The sequence below is a fragment of the Martes martes genome (genome assembly GCF_963455335.1).
Source record: "Martes martes genome assembly, chromosome: 2".
Lineage (NCBI taxonomy): Eukaryota > Metazoa > Chordata > Mammalia > Carnivora > Mustelidae > Martes > Martes martes.
The window spans coordinates 80,125,188-80,141,399 of record NC_137889.1 but is presented as its reverse complement, the minus strand read 5'-3'; the positions used below and the strand labels follow the sequence as shown (position 1 = coordinate 80,141,399).

The 16,212-nt window shown below is 36.4% G+C and overlaps 1 protein-coding gene across 1 annotated transcript in view; it reads left to right on the top strand.

Moving 5' to 3' along the window:
• The first annotated feature begins 293 nt into the window (after positions 1-293).
• Positions 294-16,212, top strand: part of RAPGEF2 (Rap guanine nucleotide exchange factor 2) — a 239,931-nt gene continuing 224,012 nt past the window's right edge. Inside the window, exon 1 of the mRNA XM_080797491.1 lies at positions 294-448. Coding sequence (XP_080653617.1) covers positions 380-448 — 69 coding nt within the window. The 5' untranslated portion in view covers positions 294-379. The remainder of the gene's footprint in view (positions 449-16,212) is intronic.

The window sequence follows — 16,212 nt, the reverse complement described above, 5'->3', positions numbered from 1 at the left end:
GCCAGGAAGCCTCTCCCGGCCGAGCGGCGAGGAAGAAAAGGAAGGGGAGTTCCCGACCGCCGAGCGCCGCAGGGACCCTCCGGACCGCGGGTCTCTGGAGCTTCGCGCCGCCAGCCCCCTTCGCGCGGCCTCGCTCTCCTGCCGGGCCTCCTGCGTGCCTGTCCCGCGCTCCGGGCCGCGGGGCCCAGCAAAGCCGCCCCCCCACCCCCGTAGGCCCCGCCGCCGCCGCCGCCGCCGCCGCCGCCGCCGCGGTTTGGCTTATTAGCCTCAGGCGGGCGGGCAGGCGGGCGGAGCGCGCAGGGCGGAGGCAGCGGCTGCGCTGGGCCGGGAGGAAGCCGACGAGGGTGCTGAGAAGCCCCGGCCGAGCCCACGGGGGGAGATGGCGTCCTACGTGGATAACAGCTTCCGCCAAGCGGTTATGAAGAACCCCGCCGAGAGGACCCCCCAGGTGAGACCCGCCGGGACTTAGCTGGATTTGTGCCTCACCGGCTGAGCCCTTTCCTGTCTCTGTCTCCTCTTCTGACGTAGTTGGCTCCGCGCACCCCACTTCTCCCGTCAGGACCCCCAACTTTCAGTGGCATCCCATCTCCGAATCTTTTCCCCTGGTCGTCCTGGGTTTATTTTCCCCTCTCCTTGATATTCTTTTCGCTGCCCACCCCATTACTGACCTTACACCTTCGTTTGCCCTGCAGAGGAGGGAATTCTCTAATTAGCATCCCCATCTTCCCAGTCGTACCCTGGAGCTTTTAGAATCTCTGGGGAGAGGGGGGACTCACCTCGCCTTGACCAGCTTCTCCTCCCATCTTGGCTGCACGCCCCCTTTCCTTCCAGTGTGTGGCCCCTTCTACCTTAAGAGTTTTGTGGTGTTTGAAAAGGTATAGGAAGGAAACTTGTATGGCGAAAGACAAACCTGTGTTGACCTTCTAAAATAAAACATTGAGATGTTTGTGTAGTTACCTATTTTGCTTCTTTGAAAAAGGGTTGCAGCTTTCCAGTGCTGGTGAAGAAAAGTTGATTAGCTAGGTTGGTGCTTTTAGTTTAAATTGCAGGCATAACTGCAGAGCAGGCATATTCAAATACAGCCCCGGAAAGGGCACCCTGCGGATTCTTTTGGTGTTGCACAAGCTTGTCAAAATTAGATAAGTTTGTTAACCTTTATACATTCGTTTACCTTCAGGCTTATTTGTCCTCTTACTTTAAGTGGACCGATTGCGGATGGTGTTGGATTTGCTCGTCTCAAGTTGGACCAGAGAGGGGGAAATTTTATAAAAATGTGGTGGTTTGATTTTTTTTTTTTTTTTGCTTTTAGTTGCTGACTGGTTAATGACGCATATTCCTAAGCATTGTCATAGTGACTACAGGGGATCCTGCTGCCAACCCTCTTAAGACAAATAAGCCCTCCTGATCCTTGGGACCATCAGACATTTAGGATCTAGTGCTTGAAAGAGTTGTTTCACTTGTTAGGTGTTGGATGCCATCTGTTCAAACCCAAATGCTCTCCTTCTCTGATGTTGATTATTATTATTTAATGTGGGGAGAACAGAATAAAATAGAATCTTTCGCTGGCTGCCTTTGGACAAGGCCCAAGAATGGCACCTGGTTCCGTTTGTGATTTTTCATTTTTCCTGATGAAGCCATCACATCTGGGGGATCATAGGTTGTACATATTTACCAAAAGAATGGAAGATGTGTGATAATTTTACAAGAATATTCATTTCACTATATTTCCGGAAAGTTCCAATTCTAAAGGATTCTTTTATCAAAACCAAGCAGTATCCTGCTTTGATCTTGTCCCTGGGCATTGCACTGCCTCCCATGTGCCTTCCTTCTCTACTGTTTGTTTTAAAATTGTCAATTTAGTCAGTCTTCTGCATCTGAAAATGCACTTTCTCAGTGGTAGTGTGTTGGAAAAACAAATTTCAGTGAAATATTTCAATTCCTTTCAGTGTTTGAAGTACCAAATAAATTCAAACAAGTTGAGAATATTAGGACCTAGCAAGGCGGGTCAGAAAATGATGTCATAGGCCTTTAGTGGAAATTAAAGGGGTGGGGGGGGGCGAGGACCTGTGCCTTCCCTTGATTAATTAGAACAGCAATACTTGAAACCTACTATCAGTTGGGGGGTGGGGTGGGGTCACCAAACAATACTGGAAAAGACAAAACCTCCACTGTGAAAGCGTGTGGATTGTGCCAAATAAATGGACTGTTAAACTTTCCTCTTCTCCTGCCAGTTGTGTAGAACAGAGTGAAAACTGACCTAGCATAGAACTTGGCCTGATTCAGAAGTGGGCCAGTTACTACTAACACCACAACATGAAAGCTTCATTGATAATCTGAAAGCAGCACATTTCCCCCCACCAAACTCACAGGCAAAGTAAACATAGAGAAAGCTATCAAACATTTTAAACCTTGTTAAGTGTCAACCCTATTAACTTTGATATTCATTTGTTTATTACTAATGCAAACCTCATGCTTGCTTATTGTTGTTTTCGAGAGAAAATAGCTTGAAATGTGAATGTTTTCCCAACCTTACCTGGCTGGTTAAAAGCAATCTTCTAAAAGTTTGAAAGGTATTCAAAAGTTAGAAAGAAAATGTTTTGGTAGAAGATGCTTTTCATATTGAGTGCTTTGTAAATGTAAGCACTCACTATATTGAGTGCTGAAAGTTTTTCTGTACTATCTTTTCTCAGTGCCAGAGAGAATTTTGTAATAAATGGAAAACAAATTTATTAAACTTGATATCACAAACAAGGATATGAATTAGAAAGAAAACTTTTGCTGTCATGCTTCCTTCTGTTCTTCAGGATAGACTTGATAAAGGAGTCCATATGATTCTCATTACAGGCAAAAGGAATGCTTTACAAGAATAGAGGAAATATATAATTTTTTTTATTAAATTCAGGTTTGTTTGTTTTTGTTTTTGTTTTTTTATCCCCACCATTCCCAGTTTCTCTCTCAAACTTCGTGAAGACATAGTTTTGTATTTAGGTCAATCATTTGCCTGAAGTTAATAGTGATGTTGCTAGTGTGACCTAAGACTTAGCTAGAAGAAATTTGAGGGTGGGGAAAGCCCTAGTGTAAACACAGAGACTGCAAATTAGGGGGCTTTCAAGCACACCTGGAAAATGGGAACCTCTTTTATTTAACCATGTCATTAGAGAGTCAGAATGGTAAGGAGAAATTAAAAAAAAAGTCACCTGAATTTTTAGCCAAATCATGCATACCTAGATTTAAGAGGCTGTCACTCTTTTACCTGATATCCTGAAAAGATGGAAAAAAATCTTTGATCCAATGTGTGTTCTACATTATGTGTGTCTGGAACCCTGTCTAAATTTTAGTCAGTGGGGCACTGTATTCTAAATAACAAACCCCTTGAAAATAATGAACACTAAATGTTCTATTGATATTTTTCAGTGTACCTATGTTGAAAAACAGGACTCTTAAGTAATTGCTTCATTAAACTATTTGGGTTTGTGCTTTAATCATTTGAATGAGAAGCTTGGTCACCAAAGCAATTTAGTAAAGTAAAAGATGTAAATAAATTGCAAACAGCTTTATCCCCCAAGGCTTTAAACAATAAAATGCTTTTTCTAAACCATTTTATTAACTTGTTGAATTCAGACCCTTTGGAGCTGCTTCTGTAGAGTGTTTAAATGCATGTTTTTAGTTTTTCAGGTGAAGCATCTATTGCTGAATTGTTTTCTTTCAAGATCTGATTTAATGTGTTTTTTGCTAGTTACAAGTTATTTTTAAAAATCATATCTATAAAACAGCTTCATCTCATTTCCTCCTAGTTAATAAATATTACTTTGTCCTTCACTATTAAAAATTTTTTTTGGCTCTTGAACCTTTTGATTTAGCTGTTCATGAATTTGTTCGCTGAGGGCTCATAACAGTGTAAGACTTCATTCTTTGCAAAGTCACTTAGTCATATTGATAGAGGGCTGAAAAAATACCTTTTGTCCAGAGAACTTTAAATTATGAGAATCTGCACAAAAGAGTATCTCTGGTAAATATTTATCTTTCAAATCTAGTGGAAGAATTGTGTTTATTACAGTTACATTTTCCATTTTAATTTCTTTTTATCATTGTTTATAGACAGCTTCCTATTCTCATTTGACCACTTACACTTTGATTATATTTTAGCAAATTTTTGGGCTCTAGTAATAAATATTTGGTTCTGAAGTAGTTTTTGTTAAAAAAATAGAACTGGATGATTTTTGTGCCATTTAGAAAATCATGTTTTGGGGTACCTGGGTGGCTCAGTTGGTTAAGCGACTGCCTTTGGCGTGGGTTATGATCCCAGGACCCTGCAATGGAGCCCGCATCCCGGCTCCCTTCTCAGCGGGGAGCCTGCTTCTCCCTCTCCCTCTGCCGCTCTGCCTGCTTGTGCTCTCTGACTCTCTCTGTCAAATAAATAAATAGAATCTTTTTAAAAAATCATGTTTCACTAAGTAATTCCAATTTGTTCACAAGCATTTATTTACCTTTCATAACAATGACATTTGAATTTATAGGTTAAAATATGTACGTATTTATAATTGAAATACTAATTTCAAACTGTATTAGCATGTGACTTTGAAATTTATAGTAAAAATTAACATTTTTTGTGATATTGGTAGAAACTTAGTTGCCTTAACATAACCTTTGAAACATTTAGTAATTACCAGTTCCATAATTAGCTTTGCATGTATTGGCTGAGGTTCAGAATCTCTCCAACTGCAGTGCTGTATGTGAACTTGTTTAATGCGGCTATTCCCAGGCCCTGGCCTTTAATGGAACAGTTACAAAAGATAATAACATAATAAAACTAAGAAAAGGAAGGGGGACTACTCGGTTGCCAACATGTTTTATTTTTTTTTTTCCTTTCAAGAAAGGATGTAAAATAACAAAATAAACTATAACCTTCGATCACTATCATTTTATTAATGGTCTTGCCCTTTAATAAGAAAGGGAGGATATACTATCATTGTGAAGCTTAGTTTTCGAGATCAGAGATCCCTTGAATCATAAGAAAACTCAGTTTTTTGTTTTTTAATTTTACCGTGGGCCCGAAAACAACTTTATCCAAGTGGATTTTGGGGGGAATTAAATGATAAAAGTAGGTCTGCCTTTGCTGATATTGGGAATTCAAGTCACATAAAGTAACAGTGGGTAACTTCAGATATAAATTAACTATCTGAGGTAAAGACAAAATAACCCATTAAAAACACATACTGCTTCTTGATTCATTTGAAAACTTTTTTTTTTTTTTTGAGTGAAGATTTGTAATTACCTGAAGTAACTTTGATCTAGGCTAAAGAGATAGGGGAATGTGGTGATAATTCTTTGATATCTAAATTTTATGGGCCATTCTTTCTCATCACCCCATTTTTGGCACCAGATAGTTTTCTTATCTGCAAAATGAGGATAATAACTTCCTGAGGTTGTTTTGGGATTAAGTGAAAAAAAGTACAGTTACTATTTAGTGCAATGTCTAATAGTAGTTTTTATTGTAGCACATTTTGATGAAATACTTTTTACTAGGCCTTTGGAATTCAAAGATGAAATGAGACATCTCTCTTTCAAGTAACTTACCACTGTATTGTATCTTTTAAGTAGGATGTGATTCATTAGTGCTATAGCAGCTGTCGAGACTGTGGACTTCCCAGATGAGATGTCCTGTGCCAGCACTGAAGAGATGAGATGTCCTATGCCAGCACTTAGACAATCATGTATTGAGTCTTAGGGGAGTAGGAAATTACCCACCAGTGGAGGAGGGGACACACTACTCCTATTCCAGGAGTAGCACACATCGTTGTAAGAAAATAGGTGTAGACCTTCATTCCATGTGCTTGGTTAGAGCCAAGCGAGTGAGTAGGGGATGAGGAGTGATTCCACTAGAGTACAGAAGGTTGTGGTTTGAAGGAGAATAAGAGGAGACCAAGAAATCTGTTTAAGACTGATGTTCTTCAGGTTTGAGATAGTTGGGAGCCCGAGTTACACAGTGGAGATAGACTGGAATTTTTATAGTAGTGGAATTTATTAGACAGGTTGGCCGAATGTATGCACATTTATATCAGCTACTCATTGTATCAAACTGTGCACATTATGCTAGTTACAGTCTGATCATGGCAAGTGATTATGATGGACATTTCCTAGTTCGTAGGAAAAACTTGAATATCTTTTATTAATTTTTTTTATCTTACACTGTTTTTTCCTTAATCTTTGGTATCTTTTATGTCTGCATTTTGGAACCTAATATGAAATATCTGACTTATCATATCATTATGTCAAATGTTATTATTTCTTAATTTGTAATGTGATTTTTTTTAAGTGGGCAGCAAAGCAAGTTTTATTGAGCAATAGCAAAGTGATAGTACAAAGCTCTTGAGGAGGGAGGGGGCCCAAGAGGATTGCCCTTTTTTTAAAATTTAGATTTTATTTCTTTATTTGTTAGAGAAAAAGAGAGCACACACTAGCCAGAGAAGCGTCAGGCAGAGGGAGAGGGAGAAGCAGGCTCCCTATTGAGCAAGGAGCCTGATGCCGGGCTCAATCCCCGGACCTTGGGATCATTACCTGGTGCTTACCAACTGATCCACCTGGGCATCCTATAATGTGATTTTTAAGCATTCTGTCCTTTGGAAGAGTTGAGGAATATCTGAATTTAAGCAGGAAAAATGAATTTATATATACAAAAACTCACAGGTGACTTACGATGGCACAGTGTAATGATTATAGTGAGTGTTTGAGAACACTTGGGATGGTATATTCCCCATACCATTTTTGTTTAGATAGATTAGTTAATGTTGGTAAGTTAGGAAGGAGAAGCAAATTGTAGTACCTATTATTGTTGATCTTTTGTAGCTTTGTCAGAGATTGAACATGTATAGTTAAAATATGTTCAGTAGTTACAATATCAGCCTTTGTGGGGAGAAAAACAAGCTGATGGCTCCTTTATTTATGTTAGGATTTTTATCTTTTCTGGAAAAAAAACAAAAAAAAACCAACCACCTCTGCTTTCATGTGCTAATTAGCTGCTTACTTGCTGAACTATTTACCCTAGGTGTTTCTTGCTGTACTCAGGTGTTTCCTTTTCTTCTTCAGTCTGTGAAAGGATTTACCTTTAATGTGGTTGTGGTGGGATTTTTATGGAGTGGAAAGTTTAGTCCTTGAATTTTAAATTCTCTTGGGTCCACCATTTCTGTGCTTTCACATCCTTATGCATAAAAAGTGTTTTAGCGGAGTTGGTGTTAGTGACTTGAAGGGGAGCTTTGTTTTGTCATTGGAACTAAACCCTCTTTGTTCTTGCTGTAGTTTTGAACTCTTAAAAGTTGAAAATCATAAATTGTGGATGTTTTGGATTTTTCAGATATTTAATATGAGATAAATGAATTGAAATAAAAATGTATATTTTGATTCTATTAACTGTGGTAGTTAATTTGACAGGTCAACATTCACCATAATAATAATTGACCCTTAGCATCTTCCTGTTCTTCTCTAAGCTCTTAGTGTTTGTTCCTACCCAACATAAAAGCTACTCAGAAGAGACCCTAAAGAATTAGCCATCAGCTGGTTATTCTGAAGAGGCCTGATAGTAACTTTCTGAGAAGCTGCCTAGCAATCCGTAGATCTAAAGGGGTGAGGCACGATGATGATAATCTGATTTCTCCTGAGTAGTCATTCTTTTCAAAACTTTTTTTCTTTTTATTTCAATAAACTTTTTAGTTTGAGCTAATTGTAGATTCACATGTAGTTGTGAGAATTAATGCAGAGTTTCTGTGGTACCTTTACCCAGTTTTCCCCATTTAACAACATTTTGATAAACTAGAATATTGCAATCAGGACATTGGCATTCATTCAGTCAAGGTGCAGAATAATCCCATCACCATAAGAATTCCTCTTGTTGCTCTTTTGTGGACATAGACATTCTCTGACCCTGCCTCTGGCGTGGACTGGTCTGTTCTCCATTGGTACAATTTTGTTATTTCAAAAATGTTATATAGGTGGAATCATACAATATTTGACCTTTGCGATTGACTTTTTTTCCCCCCACTTAGCATAATTAAAGCTTGTTACCTTTTGGATAAAATGAACTTCTACTATTGTCACTGAGTGGTTTGGGCTGTGTTCTTGAAATACCAGTAATATCTGAGGATTGGGGAGTGCAAGGTAAAGTGGGTTTAAATAGTGACAGTGGTGAGAAAATTCTGTGATGATATGTAAAAAATAATGACCAAAGAATAAGGTCTTGGATGAGCAAGAGTTATGATAGTACAACACATTTAGGATATTTCAATATATATAGTTTCTTTCCATTAAAAAATGTTTTTTGGTAATAATGGAAGTGGTAAAGCTAGCCTTAGCCATCAGTGATCCCTCATTTTAAAAAATAATTTGATCTTCCCTAACTAAAGTGACATATTTTTCAGTTCAGAAGAAAGTCTAATGAGTATCTTTATAAAGGGGTCCCAATGGTCAAATCAGGAACAGTTTGAACAAAATAAATAATTGAATACATAGATATGTGAGGGAGAAGAGGCAGCTCTTTGTTGTTATAGAATTCCAATTTAAAAAAAAATTTAGAAGGGGGTGCCTGGGTGGCTCAGTTGGTTAAACGTCTGCCTTCTGCGTTTGGCTCAGGTCATGATCCCAGAGTCCTGAGATGGAGTCTGCATCAGGCTTCCTGCTCAGTAGGGAGTCTCTTTCTCTCTCTCTCTCTCCCTCTTCCCCCATGCAAGTGCGAAAATAAATAAATTAAAAAGAACTTATAAAAATATTTAGAAGGAATGATGGAAATAGAAAACCATCAGTAGGCAAACATTGCAGCAATAATTGTTGTAAGCATGAATACACAGTTGATGTCAAATTAGTGGGTGAAAATATGAAAAATATGTATTAGAGGGGCACCTGGGTCTGTGGATTGGGCTTCACACTCAGGGGGGTGTCTGCATGAGGTTCTCTCCCTTTGCCCCTCTCAGGGCTCATGTGTGTGCATATGCACTCTCTCAAGTAAATCTTTGAAAAAAATGTATATATGTATATATCAGATATCATCAGAGTATTTGCATAGTCTCAAAGTCTCTCCCTGAGATTGATTAAGTATAAGGGGGAAATCAATGCCTTTATAGTGAGAAAGACTAGTAGACACCAAATGAACCAGTTGAATCAAAGTTCTAGCACCACTGTCAAAAAACAAAGTTCAGCTGAGTAAATTTGAGGATATAATTGGCTTTATTGGATGATTCATGAATCGGGTAGCATCTCATCTAGCAAACAGGAAGGAGCTTACAGAAGGTCTAGAAAATGGAAGGCTTGAGGGAGAAGGGTAAATGAAAGAACAGATTACTTCATCTTCCTTTTGAGGGATGGAAAGGGTCTGTGTGGCGAACTACCTCACTGGTGTTAACCAGTTCAGACTAAATTCCTGGAGAAGGTTGAAGCTGCTGTTAGGTAATTATGAAGTCTTGGTTTGCTTACATGGGTTTAGCACAAGTGACTCCACTTTGGGCCTGTTTCTTCTTCTTCTTCTTCTTCTCCTTCTTCTTCTTTTTTTTAAAATTAACATATAATCAATTATTTGCCCCAGGGGTACAGGTCTGTGAATTGTCAGGCTTACACACTTCTGTTGTTTCTTCTTAACACCAGTGATAAGACATAATCAACATCATGCTGCGTGGAGAAGGGCACATCTGTGGTAGTATTCTTACTAAAATACTTCAACCTTAATGTCAGAAAATACTCAACAAACTCAAATTTTAGGACATTCTACAAAATAACTGTACAAAAGTGTCCAGTTTGTGAAAGGATGACATGCTGAAAAATTGTTACAGATTGAGACTAAGGAAATGTGAGATATGAGGTTCTGGATTAAGTCCTGGACCAGAAAAAACAAAAACAAAAAAAACCAAAACAAAACAAAATAAATTTAAGTCTGAAAGTATTTGCTATTTTCAATTAAAAAGACATAAACCATTATTTGTAATATTAAGAAACTGATCACATTTTTATATTTCCAAACAACTAGAGATGAGTTTTAAAAGTTAAGAGTTTAAAATGATGAAATACAGTAGCATAAAATGCCAAGAATTGAGGTACAGAGAATTTGACTGCCTTTCAGTTTTGTTTCTAACCTTCATTCATGTTTGATCCCCCTACTTTTGTCAGACTGGAGGAAATGGAGGAGCAGACTTCAGGGGGTAAATTTTATCTGCATATCTGCTCCTACTCCTTCTATTTGGGAAATGACAAACTTCTTTTAGAGGCAGACAATATAGGAAGAGACCAAAAGGTTCTTCCCATTATGAATCTCCAAACCTAATGATTAAGGTGAGTGGGAATTCCTGTCTTGATTCCATTTTCTTTGGTATGGTTTAAATCTACATTATACAGAGAAAACTGGGAGGTAACATGATAAAGTCATTTCACTTTAGAAGTCCTTGTTCCTACTTTATATATTCTGGGCTGACTATTTTCTTTCATACTTAAACATTTATATCTTTAATTGTGTTCACAGAATAGTTTTTTTGAGTTCAGTTAGTGTATTTCCTTTATGTAACCTAGTCGTTATGTATGATCTTGGGCTTTGGTGTCAGACAACCCGCTTTTTGGTCTTGGGCAGGTTATTTAACTTTAGTGGGTTTCAGGCCTTTAGATTCCATGGACTATTAAAATTTCTTAAAACACTGGGGCACTGATATTAATTTGTCACTCATTTTGCCAACTAAGTATGTTAAAATGAATATAAACTCATTCTCCACTATTCCCATTTCATAAAAGAAAGGACATTTTAATATCATAAAAATAGAAAACCTCAGAATAAGTAAATTTAGCTTTGTTTTATTGTATTATTGTTTTTGTCAAGGATTGATGAAAATTTTACAAGGGCTGTGTGTGGTAATATTACCTCACTGAAGATTAAATGTGTTTATGTGTATTAAAGTTCTGTAAGTCTCTGGCATTAATAATTTAATGAATAGTTAAGAATAATAGTTAATAGTTTGGTATTTTCATGTTTATTATTATTTTTCAAAAATTGGGAATTCATTTACCATCTGATCTTTTTCCCTTAATTTTTCATCATTACTATGCCTTGTGGCTAATTCACAAAGTGATTTATAGCATGAGTCGATTTCGTAGGCTTGATTCATATAGCATAAATTGTGTTAGGATTGCATTAGTCTACATACAGGTTACCAGAAACTATACACATAGGCTTAGCCATGGGCTTATTTTCCTCACACAGTAAGAAATCTAAAGGTAGGTAGTGTAAGACTGGTGTAGATGCTCAAGGATGTTATTAAGGAAACTGGCTCAGTCTCCTGCTTAGCAAGTGATTTTAGTTTTCGAAGTCCCAAGATAACTGCTGCACCACCAACCAGAAGAGAAGAGAATGTTTTCTTGGTAAGAGTGCATCTTTTATTTTGTAGGAAAACCTTTCCCAGGTGTTTATCCTGGCCAGAACTGTGTCATGTGACTCCTAGTGGCAAAGGAAGCTGGAAATTTGAGTATTATGCTTTCATTTTATTTTATTTTTTTGGTTAAAAAATTTTTTTATTTAATTTTAAAAAAATTAGAAAAAAATTTTTAATTAACATATAATGTATTATTTGCCCCAGGGGTACAGGTCGAGTATTATGCTTTTAAACCTCCGTATTTACAGAAAGGCAGGAAAGAGAGAGATTAAGATGAATGAGTGCTGTGAGTTGATAGCATTTGTCCAACTTACTTTGCATAGGAAACGGATTATTGTAGTAAGTTGATGCAGTGATTCTCAGGAGCCCTCTTTGAAAGTCTTACTGGCATATACAGCTACGTTATTATAGCTACAGTTATGGAATCATACAGATGTATTTAATTTCTTGGTTCACTTATTAGGTGTATGGTTATTTTCTGAACTGAAAGCTCTTATCTGAAAATAGAGATAAAAATACCAGTGGGTGAGCATTATATGTAAATATAAATATATAAAATTTATTTATATTTATTGAATACTAATGTAATCTTTTAAATATAATTATTTTTAAGTGGTAACTGTTGATTTACATATTGATTTAAAGTTAAATATAGGCTTATATTTCTTAATTTGTCACTTTTCCTTCACATGTACTCTATTTTTAAAATTTCAGAAATTTTATTTCATATGTTAAAGTGCTCCATTTGTGTGTTCTTATATTACTATGTGTGGTAAATTGTCATGTTTCTGTGACTTTAAGTTTGCAATTTTAATTCCTCCTAGAAGTTGAGTCATCGCTTTATAAATACATATATGTTTGTATATAAAACATTTGTAAAAGATAGCTGTTTAAATAGTTTTCTGTACTTTGTCGAATCCGTACTTATATCATAAACTTATGTCTTTAAGAAAAATGGTTTGATAATGATGTTATACAAAACTAGCTTCGATACTAAAACTTTAAGTATGCACTGTGTCCTGTCCTAGAGCAGTTGTGGTGTTTAGTTATGGGCTTTTTATGGTAGCATTCAAGATTTATATAGATTCATAGTGCTTGTGTGTAGTGAGGTCAGTTAAACAATTTGCCATCAGAAACTATTGGATAGAGATGTTATTGGAAAGAGTCTTGGCTTTTTGTCATTTAAAAATAGTCTATGTTTTCCTAACTTACTTGTTTGGGTGAGATGAGTGTATAATAAAAGCCTGAAATTGGAGTCTGAGTTAGGACCCCGATTTCATTTAGAATGGATTAGCTTGCATGGTGTCTATCAACTTCACTGGAGAGTTTGCTGGTCTGGGACTTAACTATCCATCGTTAAAGCTCAGGACTTGGTGTACCTGTTGGTGCAGAATTCGGGCTAATAAATGTTTAATGACTTGATCTTTCTTGAGAGTTTGAGATACAGGGGAAAAAGTAATTATATACCTCTATATTAATAGCAAGTTGAATGAAAAGCTGAAAAGGAGTAGTAATTTTTGGTTCAGTTTCTGTAACACAGAAGTCCTCCTATTTTATAGAAACATGTACCTTTGTGGAATGAAATTATTTTTATTGAGTGTCAGGCAGTTGCCTCCTTATGAGTTTAATCACTTTGGTGCTAGTATTTTAAACTGTCATTTATGTGATGTTTTCACTGGCATTTAACACAGGGTATAAATTCTGTCTCTGGGCTTCTGTGGCATATTTGTCCTATTATGCAAATTTTTATTACTTTGAGATTTTTGACTATCATCAGGAACAGTAATTTAAATTAATGACAGATTTAAGTTATAAAATTAAATTCGATTCTAGTATCTAAAATTAATTTGCTGTTACTAAGTAGAGATCCTAGCCTTGACCTATTTTAATAGATAATACTATTTTTTAATTGTAGAGTGATTTACATGCAAATATTTTAACTTCTAAGGGATGATGTCAAGAATAGATTAAATATACTCCATTGAAATCTTGTTCAATTTACTGATTATGTATAAAAACTTGAAGAAAAAGTAAGCTGTAATAAAACTTATTGTAAGTAATTTTTAAATAGATTTTTAGCAAGAGACATATTAATTAAATACATAGGTAGTTTTTTTTTAAACTTTCACTTCATTGTCTTCTACTTTTTTACCAGTTCTTTATTTTTAATTTTGACATATAACTGCTCTTCTTTATGGAAGGAGATAGTGTTATTTCTGGAGTATCTGGAAGGCCCCTAATCCGTAGAATGCTGCCCTCATCTTCTGCTGATGCCTGAGGTGACAGTGAGGAAAATATGTCAATATTGGTTCTTGGTATTGAGTGGAACTTTAGAGATCAGCTGGTCATTGTCCCACAGACCTGTATATGGGCCCTGGGAGGCTTCTCAGGGGTCTTTGGGGAGGCCTGGAAATCTAGACTAGCTTCACACTTAATTTTATTAGAAAAAGATTCACCACTAAAAAAATGTTGAAAATTCCTGATCTAGTTTGGACTCCTGAGTAGAAGAAATAAACAACGAGAGTATTTGAGTGAATTTCTCTGTTACTAGAGACAGAGCCAGCAAATTTGAGAATTTAATCATATACATCAGGGTGAGCAAATTATTGCTCTTGGTCCAAATTCAACCTATAGCCTGTTTTCGTAGGTAAAGTTTTATTGGAACACAGCCATGCTCATTCTTTATATGTTGTCTCTGTCTGCTTTCATGCTATCAAGGCTGAGTTTTGTAGTTGACAGAGACAGTGTTGCCTGCAAAGCGTAAAACCTTTTATTATTTGGCTTTTTACAGAAAAAACTTGCCCTTTCTCTTAGACCTTCATCTAGGTGAAAATGCAGATACTTTTGGAAGAGTGTGGGTTTGGGGTGACTATTTAGTACTGTTATCAGTTAAACCTCCGAGAAGTGGAGAGATCCTTTTTAATATTTGATAAGGTGAGAAGTGGACCTAACTTTGCTAAAAGAGTGTGTTTTATAATTTTGTGGGGCTGCTTTTATTAAAAATATAGCAATATAGTCAGCAAAAATGTCTTTATTTCTAATTATTGCCTTAAATTGAAATGTGTATTTTTCTCAGGGATAACTGCAGAGTTCTTTTGGAATTGTTTATGATGTAGTTCTGAGCAGATTCAATTAAATAATAAACTTTCTTGAATGGTCTGCTCTACAGTTTAGAAAACCTCAGAATGAAGAAGAGAGGCGGGGAATGTGTATCAAATTGGTCAGAACATTAAGTCACCTGACCATTATTTTTCTTTCTCACTCCGTATTTTTCTAACTCAGAATTTATTTATGTGTACATTGATTTTTAGAAAATGTCTGTAAATTGCTTGAACTCTTCAGTGATTGCAATTGTGAATGTTACAGTTGTTCTTCTATGGTCTGTCACTAGTCAGTTCATAAAATGAGAACTTTAGGAACTTTTTAAAGAGTAGGCCCCTATATTGTAAATCAGTTTTCTTGGCACATGTCATATATTTTCATTTATTGTATGATAATTTGGTGAAAGTTTTGGGGTTTTTTTTATTCGACAGAAAACAAATTTGTTATCTTAGAAATAAATGCTGTACTATTAGTGAATGAAGGTGGTGTATTCAATAATACAGGAAATGAAAACACTGATTTTCAGTTCTATTACTCCGTGAGCTTTGTGTTCTATTTCTTAAACACCTTCATAAATAAATTATTTTAGCTGTTTATTTTGCCAACAATAACAGTAAAAGAGCCATTCAGACTGAGTATTTAGAAAGTTAGCTAGCTGTTTGTGGGATAAATTTACTCACTAATTCTTAGCAAGGCTGTTTTCTGCTTTTGTGATGGAACATTTAATTACATATTTCTCTTTTGTTATACTGGAAGTGCTAATTCCTAATATTTTGCATATACTCCATAAGAAATATCTTGTTGACTGCCCTAGTGGTTACAAAAAAATGTGTGTTTCACTGCCTTCTGGTTTGCTTAGAGGTTTGAGACATTTAATCATGGTACGTTAAGAATTTCTAGTTTGCTCAGTATGCAGTGGGGAATCATTGGAAGCTTTCAAATCCAGGCAGTGAGTTAAGATAGTGCTTGAAGACAAATAATTTTGTAGTGTTAGGATGAACGTGAAGGTCATGGAAGACACCCGAGGCTTTTGACAGGCTTAAGACTCAGCCTTCAACTAGACTGGGTGCACTAGACTAGAAATTACATGGAGATGGATCTGTATCAGTTCAAAATGAAACAGACAAACATGGTTGGAAGAAGGACCAGCAATGGCTCAGGACCATACTCGGAATGAATGGCTATAATATTTTCTCTTTTGTGACTGTCCTGAATGATCATTTACTGTGTGAAGGCATGATATATGACTGTTTTTGCATTTTATATTAGGAAGATGTTAAAAATAATGTCTTACTAACTTAACACTGTTTATACTGGAATCAAAATAAAACAACAGCAAGAAAGAAGTAACATCTTAAAGTCCATTGACTATAGACTGTGAGGATAAAGTAAATGAGGAAATTTGATTTGTCTGGAAAGCTAAAGAGGAGTTTGAAGAGAGGCTGGGGCACAGAATATGGGTTATTACTATTTTATCTTTTTTTTTTCCCTGGTTATATTAAACACATTAAGTTTTTCTTTCCTGGGTTGTCTTTTGGGCCCTCAGTGAGAACGTCCAACTGATTTTAGGGTTCAAGGATTTAATAAGTCTTCTGTAATTGCAAGCCTATAGTCATATTACTGAAGAGGTATCTTTTTACACATAGGGATGAGGAGCAGTGGACTCATCCCAGCCTAGTCTCGCTATTATTTAAAACAGCAAAAACAAAGCTACCTT